Below are 17,522 nucleotides of genomic sequence, written 5' to 3'. Positions count from 1 at the left end.
GGCTCCTGGGGGGCAGAGTGGAGCCTGTTAGCATTAATCCCCCACACCTGTGGGGCTGGTGGAGCACTCAGAGCTACCCTCCCAGCCCCACACAGCTGTGGGAAGGTTCCAGGTGTCATGCCATGCTTTAACCCAGGAACAAAACTAAACTTCTCCATCTTTTCCCAGGAAAAATAGGGCAGCACGCAGTATTTCAGCATTGCCTGCACACTGCCGTTTGTACAACTTGGGTGAACTGTAACACCAATTTAGAAAGAAATCACTGATATTTCCTTAAAGATTTTCACAATTTCAGATGAAATATGGATACTTGTACTGCTTCAGCATTTGATTCACACTAGTATTATTTTTCTAAGCATTAAGTTCTGTTACAGCCTTTACACCCTCAGCCCAGTTGGGAGGGCAGAGATCCTTGCTGAAACTAGCTAATTCCCATTCTCCAAATAATTTTCTGGCTCCTATTTAAACCGTGTCCTTTTTATATATGATAGCTTAAAGGCAGTAGCTTACCAGTAAATTAATGGAGACGTATCTCTTTCTGGCCTGTTAGAGGAAGCCTGCCCCACTCTCTCTCGTAATGAACTTTCTACTCATCACAGCTGTGGTGGTATCTGCAGCTTCCAAAACTTAAAGGGATAAGGTAGGAGAACTAACATTACCTGCCATCATCCCCAGTTTTCTGTAGAAAAACTTATTTTTGAACAATGTGAGCCTGTGACACACTGAGTGACCCCAGTTTTCAGTACAGTGTGGGTAGGTACATGCAGGAGGACAAAACCAATACAAAGCAGGAATCAAAAGGCTTTCAGCAACACTCTGCAAGTCAGCTAAAGAGGAACCAGCTTTGCCCCTTCCCAAGCATGGAGTGTGATGTGGTTTATCTGTGCTGTGCATGTATATACAAACTGGCTGCTACTTGAGCTTGGCGAGTAGCTTTCACAGCTACCCAAATAACGATATGTCTTCTCCAGAGGTTGCTTTTTTTATGCTCGCTGGTAATAAAAAAAGAGCAGCTGTAATACTTGTAGCAAATACCTGACCAAGACTGTCAGGATTCGTTGGGAGTCAGTGTGCAGGACCAGCATCTGGAATAGCAATGCAGCCAATGCCTGCTTGTCAACAGGAGACATCGCTGATCCTGACTCTCTCCCTACTTGTGATGTGACCTCAGCCAAGACTGTTCTTACCTTAGTTTTTCTTTCAGTCCTCTGGCTGTTTGGATCTCCCTTCACTCACATACATAAGGTCTCTTAACCCATGAAAGGGCAGATACTATCTTCTAACTATTGTAACAAAAAATTCCTGCCTCACCCAGCATCTGAGCTCTGTATTCCTGCTGAAGCAGCAGACCAAACACTGATCTTGCTAGTATATTTTGGGGAAAAAAGAGATGTTCCTCAGGTCAAAAGACACATTAAGTAATCATTTAATCATTTAAACTGAAAGAGACAGTCACAAATAGCAATGTTTCCCCAGATAAGGACTCAAGGAGGTATTGCCATGCTTGACCTTAAATACCTGAGTTAGCATTCCTAGACCTTTGCTCTATAATCAGCTGAGTCAGACAGATGCTTGCAGAGGCTGAATCAGAGGAGAGATGAACTTAAGTGCCCTGAAATACTCTTTCAAGGACCTCTTGCCTTTCAGTCACTGGAGAGAAGTCCTGCAGAGATAAGCCTCCTTGAATATACACTAGATTGAAGTGGCCAAGTTAAGCCAATATACATGAGAATCCCCCAAGTTATATAACTCTTAACAAAAATTTCCAGGTGTGCACATTAGAAAACTGTTATTTCAAATACTGCGCCCGCATGTGCTTCAAGGATCTAAAGTCTGGCTCCTTCAATGTGAAATCCCTCTTACACTTTCCAAAGACTTGAGTTTGGAAAATGGCATAATAGCATGTTGAAAGACAAGGGACCTCAGACGCTGCAGCGGTACAGCAGCTCTGTGCAGCATCAACATGCCCAGAAGTGTTCCATAGCAAGTTGTGAACCCCAGCCACATAATCAGAGCTGTGGGAGTTGGAGTCTTTTCTGGTGCAAGCCATGGGCTTGCCTTTAGGAATCGAAGTGGATTTGCTCTTGCCTATAAACCAGGCTTGCTGAAGCTGGCTTTCCCCCATTTGTAACAGGGACTCCATTTTCACTGGTTGTAAGCATTCATAGAATGACTTAGAGAGATATGGCTCTCTGTGGTTCATGGATAACATCTTGCTGATGACCACCTGAATTTAAACAGAATGATGGGGAAATAAAGCAAGGCCCACAGGTGAGAAACTTTTTCTGTTAACCTACAGGCAGGTTAAAGACCAGTGACCTAGAGTACAGTTAAAAACATGTCCAGCATTAATTATCACTGCTAAAATCAGAAGGCATTTCAAGGATGATAAGGGAGAAAGCAAAGGAGGAGGAGAAGACTGTCCTAGGGTCAGATACTGTTCAATATTAACAATTTGGAGAGCAAAACAGAGAACACACAAAATTTGTGGATGATGGACTGTAAGTTAAGGCAACTTATGTGGAGTTTGAAGGACAGGGATAGAATTCAGAACACCCTTAAATAGAAGGGAAGATAGAAAATCAACAAGAAAGAATTAAAGATCAGTGCAGATCGTTACATGTTGGAAGAAAGGCATCAGTAAAATTCAAAGAGTAATTGGTTAGGCTGCAGTTCCTCAGGAAAGGCTCTGAGGTTCAGTGCAGCACAGATTGATCATATGTCAACCCAGTAAAAGCAAAGTGTCATTGGGGCTGTATTAACAACTCTGCTGTATGTAACATCACAGCATCACAGATTTATTGAAGTTAGAAGGCACCTATGGGGATTGTCTAGACCAAACCTCCTGCTCAGAGCAGCATCAGCTAGAGCAAGCTTTCCAGGACCATATGCAGTTGGGTTTGAAATACCTCCAGCGATGAAGACTCCATGGCCTATCCGGGCAACCTGCTCCAATATTTGACCACTATCACAGTGAAAAAGTTTAAATGTAATTTTCTTAATTGCCATTTGTACCCATTGCCTCTCATCCTGTCAGTGGACACCACTGGGAAGAGCATGGATTTGTTGTGCTCAGTCCCATCATCCAGGTCATTAATGAAAACATTAAACAGTATTGGCATTGTGTTTTCACATAAAAACCTCATACTTCAGACAATCTGCACCTTTTCAACATTAGTGAAAATTCAAGGTATATCCTCAGATAACCTATGCTGGCACATTACCAAGGTAACAGAGGCAGAGCGGAATCAGATCTAAGGAATTTTCTGGGAATGATAGAACAGGCTACAGGGGCATCAGAAGGAAGCAGTTACGAAGAAAGAGAGGTCTGGAATAAACTTCTACCCATATTGCCTAGAAACATACACAACCTTCACTGCTGCTGAAACACAGTGGGGGTTTTTTGCTTTGTTTTTTTACGGATAACCAACCCCTGAAATAATTATTCTGTTCTGGCTGGTGCTGGAATTCTGTGTCCAAGTTGGCATACCATGTTTTAAGGAAAATATGCACAAATTTAAGGTAATCCTAAAGAGAGCAAGAAGAATTAGAAGTGTAGAAAAGATCGCTGAGAGGAAAAGTTGGAAAAAGAACATTGAAAAAAAAGTTAACAGTCTTCCAGTGTGCTAACATTCATTACAAAGAGGATGCAAAGGATGAAACTGGCTTAAATTGCAGACAGAAATATTTAGGTTAGATGGTAGGGGGAAAAATGCATAAATGTAAGGCTAGCTTTGGACTTGAGGCCACCTAGAGAGTTTAGACAGGTCAGACAAACATATCTAACAACAATCCTGCCTCCAAGCAGAACAACAAGCTGGGGGAAACTCATGAGAACCTTTCTCTGCCTTTTATGACAGTATATTTCAAAGGGTGCTCTACCCATTCACAAGGTTTCAGAAGGGTTTACAGGATTAAACATTTAAGAGTTAATAAAACACATTATCAATTCTACACTGTTTCTTTGTTTTTTCCCATCCAAATAGTAATTGTTTGTGAAAGGGCTGCCACTAAAGAGCAACTGCCAGGGTTCAGGCAAGTTCAATTCCCATCTGATCATTTTAATGATGCTTGGTGAGAATCTGTTTTTGTGGAATTAACCTCGGCTCTTTGTTCCCTTTGGTTATTTGAATCTGCATCCAAACCCCATAACCACAACTCTATGTCCCCAAATGACAATGGGGATTGAAATTAAATTGGGATTGATAAAGATTCTGTGATATTTTTATGATATTTATCTGAACATCTGTCCTTCTCTCTTATAGAAGGGGAGAGTTACAGCTCCAAATTTTCTTGCATGATGGTCCAAGAGCCCAAGGTGCAGAAGTCTAAATGAGCAACAAGCTTAGTGGTATAGCCTAACCCAAAGCTTTCTTCGAGCATTCTGGAATAGCCACATCTGCTGCACTGCCCTTGACATGCAGAAATTCTGGGGCAACAGATGGGGAAAAAAAAAGGGAGAAATGGATTTTGAACAAAGAGAAAAGTGCACCAATGAAGAAGGAAGCAGCAGAACCACAAAAAACCTGAAGGCAAATAGGTAAGGCCCCATGGAACCTGAGGTTTTATATAGCCCTTGAACCACTTCAGAGAGTCATGAGAGCTCTGGGTGGTTGAGAGTACTCTGGTGGTGCATGAATGTTTGGTAGCTGCTGGAAGACCTCACAGCCTGCATCCTCCTTTGGTCACCATCAGGAACCAGAAGGCATTTGGACTGAATTTCAAGCAGAGCTGCTGGTCTAGCTTCCTCCAAAAAGCTACCCAGGTTGCTCTAGGTAAGTAAGGGCAATCAAGTGTTTTGCTTCAGAACTGCACTACTCCAAAACAAATTGCTTGTATAGACAAAGCCTAGCTCAACCTAGTCTGCACTAAGGTGGTCCTATTTTCCATCCTTCCCACAGTTCCGTGCTCCTGCCCCATCTGCAGCTGTTGGGGAGCAGAAAAGGCCAGCTGTTCCCTAAGGAACAGGGAGCTTGCAGTAGGTCATGGTAACATGGCCAGCAGGAAAGTGGCCTCACTGATACCCAAGCAAGGCAAGCCCAAAGATGGTAGTCAGGTTCAAGAGTTCAGATCATCAGGCAAGTCTATGATAATGAGGCAGGTCCAAGATCAAAGTGAAAAGGTCAAGCTGCAGGTCAGGGTTACACTAAGCAACGGTTACTGGAATCATATGCAGTTCAGCAATTGCTAGGCATGTCCACAGTAATATGGAGAGCCAAGGAGTAGTATAGGTCCAAGATTGTAGCTCAAAAAAGGTTTGAAGGCTGAGCTTAAATGGGCCCATGGGCACCTCCCATGGGTGGGGGTTCCAGGTGAGATTTGTTAAGGCCACTGTGGCTTATTAGTGCACTCAGGGATCTGACAGGGACAGACAGGCAAGAAAATTTAGGGAGGTGATGTGATTGAAGAGCAAGGAGGTGTTGTCTCAGTTAGAACCTGGTATGTATGTATGTATGTAGTCTGGTGCTGATGGGAAGGAAGGAGGGAATGAATGTGGAACTGCTCAGACCAGACTTCCATCAGTTCAAGGTGCTACAGAGCTGCACTTGAAGAAGTCATGTAGCTAGATGGTAACAGATGAAAAAGTGCGTGCTTTGATGGAAAAATGTGACCTCATATTTGAAGAACACTATCCTCAATGCTTTTGTCTACCAGCTTGCATGAGGAAAAATAAACCTCTCTAGACTGAAGGCTAAAGGTAGCCCTGAATGTTATTTTATCTAGTCTTCAGTCTCATTCTGAAATCTTTAAACAGCGTAAAAACTGTAAGCGCCATCTGACGTCTGATGCCTGAGTGACTTCAGCTTATATTATTGGAACAGTTGGTACTCATTTGATTTGGTATGTGATTTTGTGGAGCTCTTGCAAGAGGATTTTGCAGATCTACCACTCAAGCAATTTCTAAATGAAGTGTGTAAATTAAACATCCATTTTGCAGCCCTCTCCTGTAAGCAGCTCCTTGCTTAGCCAAAAAGTGCTGTCACTTGTTTGGGTCTACATAAGAGCCTAATGCAGAAGCTCACAGACCATCTTTTCTATTGTGCTGCTGAAAACCCTCTACCTCTGTGACCTCCCATTGCCTATCTATAAGTCCACCCCTTAAGCAGTGGTCATACAGCTATGAAGAAAAACACATTCTGGAGAGAAAAGAGCCATTGTATGAAGCAGAGGTAAAAGCTATGTTTGTATGGGAAATCTCAGCTTCTGGTGAATAAGCCATGAGGTGGAAAAAAAGCTCATGCAGACTGTTGCATTGCATGAAGTTTTACTAGTTCCCAGAGCCCAGTCAAGCTGCACACCTTGTTAGGAGGGATGGGTCTGAGTGACTATGTAATTGTTTCAAGCGTTACAGGAACATATGGCAAGAAGTACTAAAGCTGTCTCCACATCTTCAGCAAGGCTCATGTAAGAAAGGGCCAAATTTTGCTTCTAGCTGTGTCCACCAATAGTTTTAAGAAAGATAATTACTGGTAGATACAATTGGGAATTGCCTACTTACCACAGTAGAACATTGCTGTTACAGGAATTTGCATAATGGTTCTAGACATAGGGGTGAGGTTTATTATATCAGCGTTGTGTCTGCTAAAAGCTGCCTCATTCCTGTTGTCCTGAGTGCAAGGTTTTGCAGGAACAACAAAAAATGCAGGTGGGGGTGAATGCCCCATCCCTGAGTCTTGCAGATGCTAAAGCTTTTTCATGTAAAACACATAAACCAATGCACATGCTTAAAGATAAGCATATGATTCGATGTTCACCTGAATCAGAGCCTCCACGAGTTATCTGAGCAACCTCTACTGCAAAATGGCTCTTTGTAGCTCATGAGAAGTCTGAAGATTTCAGTATGTGTCAAGGGCTCACAAAGAGTCTCATAAAAATTCACATTATGTTACAGTATGTTTCATTGCTACCAAAAAGACCACTGTGAAATAATTGTAATAAAAGGATTGTGGTATTCTCTTACTCATTCTTCACCGTTATAGCTAGGCTGCAAATTCTCCAAAGGAGGAACGTTGCCTGTAGCACATGAACTACAATCAAGCTCCTATAGATGCAGCCTTCTCCCACTAGGTCTCAAGGTGGTGATATTCCCATGTAGCAAACCAGGAAGCAAGAGCACAAAGAGGAAAGGTGTTTTACCTAAAGCTACCCGAGATATGAGACCCCATTCTCCTAGGCAGTAGCAGTCCCTTCTCTATGCAGCAGGGCACAGTCGCTTGCAGATGCATTTGGAGTCTGTATACACCAATGGATAACTTAGCAGGATTTCTCAAAGATCGAAACAGCTCATTTCAACATTTCTGTCTATTCCTATGAATTGTTGGAGCTAACTTATTTTCTGTAGTCTTTCACTCTAGCTCATCTCTGAACTTCTCTTACTGACAGAAGGTGAAGGCGTTACCAACTACTATTTCCTAGGCAGAGCCCAAATGTCTGTTGGAGATTAGTTCAACCAAATAAATGAAATTTTTATTTTGCTGTGCTGTTTGGATGTGAAAAAGAGCATCGAGCAGTGAATTTTGGAGGTGAAAAAAAGCAGAAGTGATAACCTGGAGACATCTAGAATTTTTGAGAGCTCAGGATCTGACACACTCTGAACAAAAACAAAGCATCATCATCTCTTTAATGTGTGAAATCCACAACTGTTCTGAAATCATGAGTCTAAATTACAATATTTAGAATGTTTATATCTACCTTTTAGCACTTGAAACTTTAAGGACAAATTTGTAAGCTTATTATGAGGGCTAATCTTTTGAAAGAGAAGCTATATTCACATGACTGAAGATCAATAGCTTTAAGAAATACCATATACTGTGAAACTTAAAAATAAGTTTCCAGTGTAGCAATGTCATTGTTGGATACCAGTTAGGAATAATTTCTTTAACAGGATGGTGGTCAAACACTGGAACAGGCTTCCGAGAGAGGTGGTCGATGCCCCGGCCCTGTCATGTTTAAGAGGCATTTGGACAACGCCCTTAACAACATGCTTGAACTTCTGGTCAGCCTGAATTTGTCAGGCAGTTGGACTGGGTGATTGTTGTAGGTCCCTTCCAACTGAAATAGTGTATTCTATTCTATTCTGTTCTATTCCATTCTAATTTCTGCCCCTCTTGATGAGGGCAGAATTTGATACCTTACCCTCAAGTTCTCTTTCTACAAAAACTAAGATGGAAATGGAGAATAAGTGGCTTGTTACTTCCTTTCAATGTCTGTGGGACTGTGGTGCCAACAATACTGATGCAAAAGGAAACCATTTTCATTAGTTGTTAAAACAGCAGAAGCTTGTTTTCCTTTGGCTGCAACATCCTTCTGACTCCCACGCAGAAAGTATTCATGCAATATTCCACATAGGCAGAATACATCCAGTTCCTAGAAGTCCAAAACCAAGAAACTGTAGCCCATTTTAGAAACTATACTGATCTTGGATTATAAAAGTGAGAGGTAGTCTGCTTTCATGTGTAACCCTGACCTACAGTTCCTGAGTTCTTTTCTTGCCTTTGTCCGTAGACCTTCAAACAATCTTTGGCAAAAGACATCCTTCCAGTGTGTGCCTCACCTGTAAAACAAGGCTGATGACCAATGCGTGAGAGACTAGGTGTTATTATTATTTCATGGACGACTTCCTACACATAATAAAGGTACCTCTGAAGGGGGAAATTCATTATTACTGGTTTCTAAGTGCGCCTAGGTAAATTTCGCTATGAGAAAAAACCACTATTCCTCTGCTTCTGTTCTTTTGCTGCAAAGCAAAGGAGTCAAGTGGCTTATGAAACTGGCCACATCACTGAGATGGAGAGGGCATATTGCGTATTCACAAGAGCTTAGGATTGTTTTATTTACACTTTCATTGCTAAGGGCTGTGAAATGAAACAGAATTCTGTTTACCAAATACTCTTGCTGGTGCAATAAGTTAGAGGATTTCTCAATTAATACATGGAGCTTATGTATAAAAGACAAGAGGTTAAGCAACACTGCAGTGCCCAATGGACCATCTGGTGAACATTAGGATTGTCAATAAATCACGAAAGCACCAGTTCATCAAAAAAATTCCATTTCAAACCACTGACATAAAAAAAAGGATGGGAAAAAACTCACAAAAATGGTATTTTCTTTTTTTTTTTTTTTTTGTAAAAGCAGGAGCATTAAATAACTTTAATCTAATTTCAATTGTTTTATTGGTTCTCTTCTGATGACCACATGGCTTCACATACCGAATGTTTAGCCTTTTGTCTTGCACACAAAAGCATTATGAAATAACTTGGTGCATCACCACAGGAAAAGCTCATCTCTTTCCTCTTAGTCTTTCTCCTCACCATGGGTGATAACGTAACAGAGGTTCTTATAGTCAAGATTACCAGAGACATCTGGAGGGAAAGCAGCAAACATCTGCTTGATCTGCCAAGCAAACAGGAGATAAGCGTTACAAACATAGGACTGTACGACAGCAACATGTACTGCTTTTCATTTTCAACCCAGTTAAGCTCCCTTCTGCCTTGACCCATTAACCATTATGGAAAATTTTTCCTTAGCTTCAGTAAAATTGAAATAGGAATTAGGGCACCACTAGTTAATAGAATCATGCTATAATCCCAACACGTTCCTGTTAAAAAGAGCTCTCCCTGAAATCCAGGTAAGCCTAAGCCTACACCAATCTGCAGCCCAGTCTGTTCTTGCCATGAACCAACTCCACTCAATCTCTTCTTCTGAAAATAAAGTCCCTCTAAATTCCTCCCAGGCAGCAGAATCCGTGTTCAGTCTCACACAAACCACAAATTCAGTACCTCATTTCAGAACCCATTTCAGATTTCCAACAAAATAACTCTCACAGAAATGGAAACCAGATCACAGCCCCCACCCAAACCCACTTGAACTCTAGTAAATTCATTACCCAGCTCACCATAGGAAAGAACAGCAAGAGATAGGCCACGCTTACACTTGGATGGAAGTCCAAAGAATCTCTTTGACTTTGATTTAGCCATGGAACTAGTCAGAAGAGACACTTTGGTTTGTTCCTAATTGCTAGAGCTGGGTTCAACCTTCTCTCAGTCTGGATTTGAGCTGAATTCATGCATTTAAAGAGGGGCAAATACTTATTGCTGGATAGTAGCTGGAGATTGATTCATATTTTGAATAAGCCAGAAGGTCCTTACCTCTTCTTGACTGAACCGGTCTGCCTGTGTCATAAGCATTTTTTTGATGCTGTTCAAATAAAACGAAATAACCTGATTAAAGGGTGATAATGGCACATGACAATTCAGATGGCAAGATCCCTCCTGAAGTTGCATGAAAGAAAATCTGTGTGACCGCATAAATTAGAGCTGTTAATCCTTACATGATATTGTAAGAGATTTTCTGTGGGCACCCATCAATGTCAATGCCTCGCTCTGCCAACTTGTTTTGCTTTTGTGATATTTTATAGAGGTTTAAAATTGTTTAAGGTTATTATTCTAATTGAAATACAGCAATTTTGTATGCTTATCTTAACCTAAAATGGTAGGTTTTCTCACTTGCTGTTTAAAATTTGGATCACTTAACAAAACCAAAAGAGATAAAATTTTCTGTAAAATCTGAGGATGAAAGGAACAGAGCATGAAATGAGAAAGAGGACTTGAAAGAGAACTCCAACAGCTATTCCGAATCATCATCTGAGAATCCCTTTATTTGCATGCAGTCATTCCCAGAGGAGACTGTGAAATTGCATGAGACCTGTTGTATTTCACGGTACAATGTCTTGATCTGGAGTTACAGCACTGTAACAAGGAGCTTATCCCACACACAATCTGCATCCTATGCAATTACATCAAAGGGAGTATTTTTGGGTCAGACCCTCAGCTGATTTACCCTCTGATTTCAAACCCATGGTGGGAAGTCAGTGAAGCATGTAATTTTTTCTTCCCTAAGTTTATAGGTAAACGGAAAACCCAGGAAGAATAATTACTGTTTCTAGTCCAACCCCTTTAGATAAAACACCTTTATATTTCACCTAGTTACTCGTGTGCTGAGGGCACAACATGCTAGAACATCCACCTGTAGGAACTCAATCATATCACATAAACATCCCTTTCACTTGCACTAATAATTTCCCCTTCCTGTGGAATTCCTATATTAACCTGAAAGAGTTTGTATTCATACTGAAGAGGCAGAGTTGTCTCGTTTTGTTACTACCAAGGGCATTTATACACTATCAGTATTTTTTCTAGATTGCTACAACAGACTATAAACCTGTGATAACAGATGAGCAGTCTGTTGTACAAAAACAAAAGCTGAAACAAGTATAGAAATCTGTTCTCAATTGTAGATTTGAAAAAAGGCTACTTTTTAAAAGAATTTGTTGTGGGGGAGTGAGAGCAATAGCTTCTCTGGAAACAGCCCTATCTGCTTTTTAAAGTGAATCTTTATTTCTGCTTTTTAAAGTGAATATTTAAAACTAACTATTTATAATAGAAACCATGCTTGCACAGAGGCACTTCCATATTAGCAGTATTAACCTACTGTGGATGCAGATGTTCAGGCAATATAGTAAAGCTTCTCTCTCTGCTGCCATACACCATGCATCTGGAGTGAAAAAAGTCACAGAGATAAAAGTGTAGTTTTGATGGCCAAGCTACAACCGCACTTCCTCCTATCTCTGACACACATATTTTTTTCCAGTAAAAGGCTACAACAAAGATGTAGCCCAATTTGCATAAGAGGCATATACACTTCTGAAACTCGCTCTTGTTGATATGAAGTGCTCATTTGGAAAGACAGAAAGGGAAAACTGAAAAAAGAAGTTTCTGGGTAATGAATAAGGATCTTACCCACAAGGAAAAGAGTGAAAATATCCACGCAAGTTTTGGGAAATACTCTGAAGTCACTTAAGTTGTTGTGTATAAATTTCCTGCATTACTTTATCATTCTTTTTACTTTCTTCATCTTTCTCTCATACTGCTGTTTCTGTTTTGTTATCCTGGCCATTTGTTATGTGACTGCATTTTTTTGAAGTGCGATTCTCAAATGATCAGTGGGTGCAAGAGTAGAGCGAGCATTCTCATCAGCATAAATTGATTATTGGATGTATGTGTGCTGGGGCAAACAGCATTAGCAAATGTAAATAGGAAGTGTGATACAGGAAGGAGCTTGGTGAATAGAAGGAAGCACTTACAGCAATTTTGTCAGAAGTCACAAATTATCTTCATCACAAACAGGACTGAATCAAAAAGAGATCTGGGCATTATGTGCCTTCTATTCACATGCTTAAAGTATTTATGGGAAAAGAAAAGAAAAGACAAATATCTAATTATCTTCTGATGCACAGCCCAGTAGGCGCTGGCACCCTCATAAGGAAGAAAGACTGAGTTAAGGATTTATGCACATTTTCCATTATTTATTTTATAGAGGAACGAACACTCACAATTTCCAAAGCTAGAGATTATGTACTTTTTTCTTTTTCCTCTGTGTTTCTTGTTTTCTTTTTTAAAGACTATTTTCTTCTCAAAAAAAAGAAAAGAAAAATCAAAGTCTTCTGGGCAAAAAGAATATCCATTTGCCTTGACACAGGAGTCTCAATGTTATCTCTTGTCCTGGCGGACATCAGTTTGTTCTACAGTTACAAATACTTTGTTGCATTCTTATATTTTCAAAACTTTTTTTTAAATTATCTGTGAAATCTCTGGGGCATTTTGGTTTTCCACTGGGTTTGCCCTTTCTACAGCATTGTCTTGGAGAAAAACAGGTGAGTTGAAATGAGCAGTGCTTCACAACTATGATGAGAAACATCACTAGCTCAGCCAAACTAATCTCCAAAGGCCCAGAATGCGTGTGAACTCCCTGGGTCCATTTTTGTCCGGTACAAATCTGAAAAGTTTTGTTGGCATCAGCATTAGACACAGTTGATGTTGGCCTGACTCACTTTGTCCAATGAATGGCATTTAGGACTGAATCATCTAACCTTTCCAAACACTATGCCAGTTTACACCAGCTGAGAATCTGACCTAAAGCATTTTCTGTTTTTGACATCATGCTATAGGAAGGATTTTATGTGTGGTGTAACGATGCAGACAAACAAAGTCTGTCACTGAATTTGGAAGTAAGTTATAAACTCCTGGAGCTTCTGGAAAGGTTGAAAGGCTCTATCCCAGCTACCATCAGATGGACTAAGTGAGTCATTTCCAGACTAGAGGTGAAAACACGCAGAGGGAAGAAGCATAAAAATCCCCAAAAGGATGTTAAGTCCATGAACATAAAAAGAAGTTCTGATTAAAAGGTCAACACGGCTGGTTTTGGAGAGAAACATTCCAGGATTTTTTAATATGGAGAAATACTATTTATTAACATTAACTGTCATATTGAAATGGCTGCATGAGCCAACATAGAAATTATTTCAAAACCTTCAAATGTCTAAATTTTGGAAGCATATGAATAGACGTTAAACCTCAAAGACATTCACGGAATTGATTTAATGGTTTGTTCTGTAATGATCAACATTACCCTCGGGTCTAATAAGTAAACATTATGCTCTGTTGTGGTGATGAACTAAAACAATTGTCTAATGTTAGCAGTGCAGTGGGGGTGGGGACAAGGTTGACCTTTTCCATCAAGGGAAAATACAAGTATTTCTCTCTCATCTTCATTTTGGGCTGTGGTACTGCATTCCTAATTTACCCCAAACTCCAACTGGCTTTCAGCGTCCAAGGAACGTAGAACTGGACACAGGGTGGCAAGCTGCAGATTTTGTATGCAGTATGTTGTCACAGGTAGTGGTGGGAAATATAACATTTCATGGGTTTTGTATTATCAGAAGGTTGGATTTCATGGCTGTGATTTCAATACCATGTGATCTGGCCTATCTGGCAACAGGCTACATTTTAGTCTGATTGATCGAGTCACTTCTGATGTGTTTCTCTGACTGTTCTTCCCAGGCTGTTTGGATAAGGTTAACCCCAAAACAATCAGGATGACTGTTAACCCTCTGTTCCTTCTGATTGTTTGCTACATCCACTTGCTGGGTTTTAATTAATTTGGAAGTTCTTTAGTGAAAATGCTGTCTCCTTGCTTTTATTTTGCATATTGGGTATCGTAATAGGACTCCCATACCCACTGGGGTGCTGTCATAGAAAAGCATACTGGTAATAGAAAGAAATATTGTATGTTAATTTTGTATTTTCAACTAACTTTAATGAGACATCGATAATTGCAGATCATGTCATGGAAAGCTCTACCTTAGAGGTTCTGGTAAGAGGCTTAGTTTTCATTTACCTTACCACAACATTAGCAGAATTAATTGATGTAAATACAGTTTTGTAACTCATGGTTCCCTAATAAATTTCCTATACATATTATGCTTTATAAAATTGACCTGAAATGCCTGCTGCAGTAAATGTATAGACCCCAAATTCACCAAGGAATTTAAGCATATGCATAAATCCAGGCACATACAGCATTTCACTGAAGCCATAGGTCAGCCCTCCTCATCCACTGCCCTGATTTGATATCACTTATCTCATTTACCTGCAGGCCTGCTTACACCATTCTGGCAGTGCAATGAGGATTTGCATTTGTGCAATTAGCACTTAAAGCCTTTTACCTTGCTTTGTTGGTGTAACAGGTTATGAATACAAATTAAGTCCTGCCCCCTTATTTAAAAAATAGCCATATTGACTATAATTGCCATAATATTAATAGTATTATTTGGTTTGGCTCCCACCATATCTAGTGGAATTTTACAGCAAATTATTGTCTAGAAGCAGAAGGCTCAAACGGTAAACACATAACAAGGAAAATGTCCTCGTTAAAACCATGTCCCAGAGTTAATTAAATTGATCACTTTTTTTAAAAGGGGACTAGCTTTCCCATTTTCGTCAAGCACTCTGAGAGTTAGGCACCAGGCATTCATTTTAATTTTACATATGGAGTTAATCTACAAAGAGTCATGTGTTGATTTATATCCAGACGTTCAAAAAAGGCTATCTAATGGCCTACATGTGATTATATTTCCGTTGCCTCTTGCAATGTCTGAAAACAATAACATCTCTTTTTGGTATACAAATACATTCATACAATAGTCCAGTTTTTTAACTCTGGCTTAAAAAGCTAAATATTTCTCTGCCTGACAGTTCCTCTGTCTCTTAAAATACTGTGAAAAATATAGCTTTTAAGCAGTTCTTTAAACTTGTACTATTATTATTATTATTGTTATTATTATTATTATTATTTTAAAAGGATTGAAAAAAACTTACTAGTCTGCCTTTATGTGGCCTTTTCCTTCTGGGTCGAAAATCTTAAAAGCATTCAGAATGGTTTCTTCTGGGTCCGTGCCTAAAATTAATGAAATATAATTTAGAAGCCTGGATGTACTTCTATAGCTGCCGAATACTTGCTAAGTATTTGCATTCCCTTGAAAACAGTGCAAAATGGAGAATTCTGCAGTTATAGGTTTGAAGACAAAGGTTCCGTAAGTCGGCAGCATTTGTCATGTCAGATAAACAATAGAGGTGAATAGTTCAATGCTCAGAAGCTTAAAAATAATAACTCATATCTATTCTATGTCTGCAGGAGAGAAAACTTCCAGGAACTGGTCTCCAATATCAGTACCCAGAGGATTAGTGGCTTTCAGAAATGAAAATATAACAAACTGTTTCCCTCACTGGCTTCCTTTAATCTTGTACTGTACATTCCTTGTGAAAACAGCTTTTGATTTTACTTGTTCTTCACTATATAGAGAAGAGGTTATTTCCCTTACTAAAGGAAATGGAGCTCATCATAAAATCAGAATGTCCATGGAATGCAATGGGAACAGGATGATCAATGTAAAATGGTGATCTGCACTTACATTCTGTAGTGCACTTCCACTTAAGTATCTCTTCATTAAGTGTTACTTATAGAAACACGATGGGTTAAAGCACTAGATTACGGCTCCAAGATTTTGCTTCTGCTGTTAGCTGTGCCACAGACTTTTGGTATGACTTTAATTTCCCTGCTTCTCTGTTCCCAGCAGTAAAATGATAGTAATAGTCTTCCTTTTCTTCCATCCTTTATCTGTCCCATCTATTGAGACTGGAAAAAATTTGGGTCGGATACTAGCTTTCACAGTGCCTTAATGTTGGCCAGGGTTTCTGACTATTCTGTAATACCACAGATTCCGAGTATACTCAGAGTCAGTTTCGACCCACACCAAAGGATACTCTATATACTCTGTTTCTGACTATTCCCCAGTATTTCAAAATATTACAGTAATATATATAAAACAAATCATTATTTATAACTGTTGAAAACCAAATTTACAAGCAGGTGGACTGACCCACGGACAAATGAAGCTACTTGGGATGCTGAAATGTTGAAAGTGTGATTAAAAAAAAAGAAGTAACAGAAAAAATTGGAGTTTCAAAGTTTGTTTTAAAGTTTGGCAAAGAAAGAACTAGAATAGAACCCAGTCAAGGTTGCCTGCTCTAATGACTACATACACCCCTGCTGCCTTCTTAGTTTTCTTTCTTTGAAAGGTTTCACAGGGATTAGTAGTAGTATCTTAGTTGATACTACTAAGTACTAGTGAATAAACCTAAGGCTATAGGCCCCCTTCTTGTCACACGCTGGCCATATACATCTTCTTGCCAAGCTAAAGGCAATGTATTCAAACTGCAACAAATATATGATCAATACAAAGAGCATTGGTATTTAATGAGTGTTTTGATTGTCCCATGAACAGAAACATCTTCCAGCTCCGAGGAAGGTCTGCATTTTAAGTAGTCACCACTGTGTGGGGGATTTTTTTTTTCCTTACTGTGTTTTACATTTTCTAGTCTATCATATCCTTGGACTTTGGCTTTGAAGAGAAGCAATACAGCCGGCATTCTTTATTGATTAGCTGGTAAATAAAGTGGTTTCTTTGATGCGCGGCATCTCTGTTTTCTGTACAAATTGTATTATTCTGACTCCCTGTAGAAACAGCTCCATGTGGTTGGCATTAACATAAACCGAGTTTTGTTAGCTGTTCATCTGGCATCATAATCTCAATATACAAAGCTAAAACTCGTCCAAAAATCCCAGCTTCCCCTTTATGACAGAAATCAATTATAGCACAACAAATTTTACTTAGAAAGCACCTTTCACCAAATTCTCTGAGTGGTACTTAGCTAATAAAGAGTGTTGCAAAATTGCCATATCCACTTCCTCTAGCCCTTTCTCCCTTTCTAATTGCACTACAAAGGCTCTTCATCCCAATTAGTTTTGATTGGGAATGTGCAGTCTTTTGGCTCTGCTTCCTTTGCATGACAAACCCAACCAGAAGGGCATGACAAGCACAGCTGTGATTTTTCCTTCACCAAATGGAAATTAAAAAAAAAACCCTCCTCTGCTAGTAGCCAACAGGAAACCTGCAGACAAGAGGAGTATGCTTTACCATTCACCTTCCTGTGCTGGCTCTGGTTTTAGGCCACACAATTGGCAAGGCCAGACTCTTTGCCAGCTTCAGCACTTGTAAGAGACAAGAGGGAAGAGGGGAAGGTAAGAAGAGCTCATTTCCATGCTCTGTGTGATCATAAGCATCA

The 17,522-nt window shown here is 39.8% G+C and overlaps 1 protein-coding gene across 2 annotated transcripts in view; it reads right to left on the bottom strand.

Moving 5' to 3' along the window:
- Positions 1-9,149: 9,149 nt before the first annotated feature.
- Positions 9,150-17,522, bottom strand: part of MYL10 (myosin light chain 10) — a 53,519-nt gene continuing 45,146 nt past the window's right edge. For both annotated transcript variants that reach the window (XM_064467563.1, XM_064467562.1), the window contains exons 5-7: positions 15,216-15,294; positions 10,149-10,197; positions 9,150-9,393 (exon numbers count right to left, since the gene is read on the bottom strand). In XM_064467563.1, coding sequence (XP_064323633.1) covers positions 9,295-9,393; positions 10,149-10,197; positions 15,216-15,294 — 227 coding nt within the window. In that variant the 3' untranslated portion in view covers positions 9,150-9,294. The remainder of the gene's footprint in view (positions 9,394-10,148; positions 10,198-15,215; positions 15,295-17,522) is intronic.

Source organism: Phalacrocorax carbo, chromosome 17 (assembly GCF_963921805.1).
Source record: "Phalacrocorax carbo chromosome 17, bPhaCar2.1, whole genome shotgun sequence".
Taxonomy (NCBI): Eukaryota; Metazoa; Chordata; class Aves; order Suliformes; family Phalacrocoracidae; genus Phalacrocorax; species Phalacrocorax carbo.
Note: the sequence above shows the minus strand (reverse complement) of the source record. Positions and strands in the feature narration are given on the sequence as shown.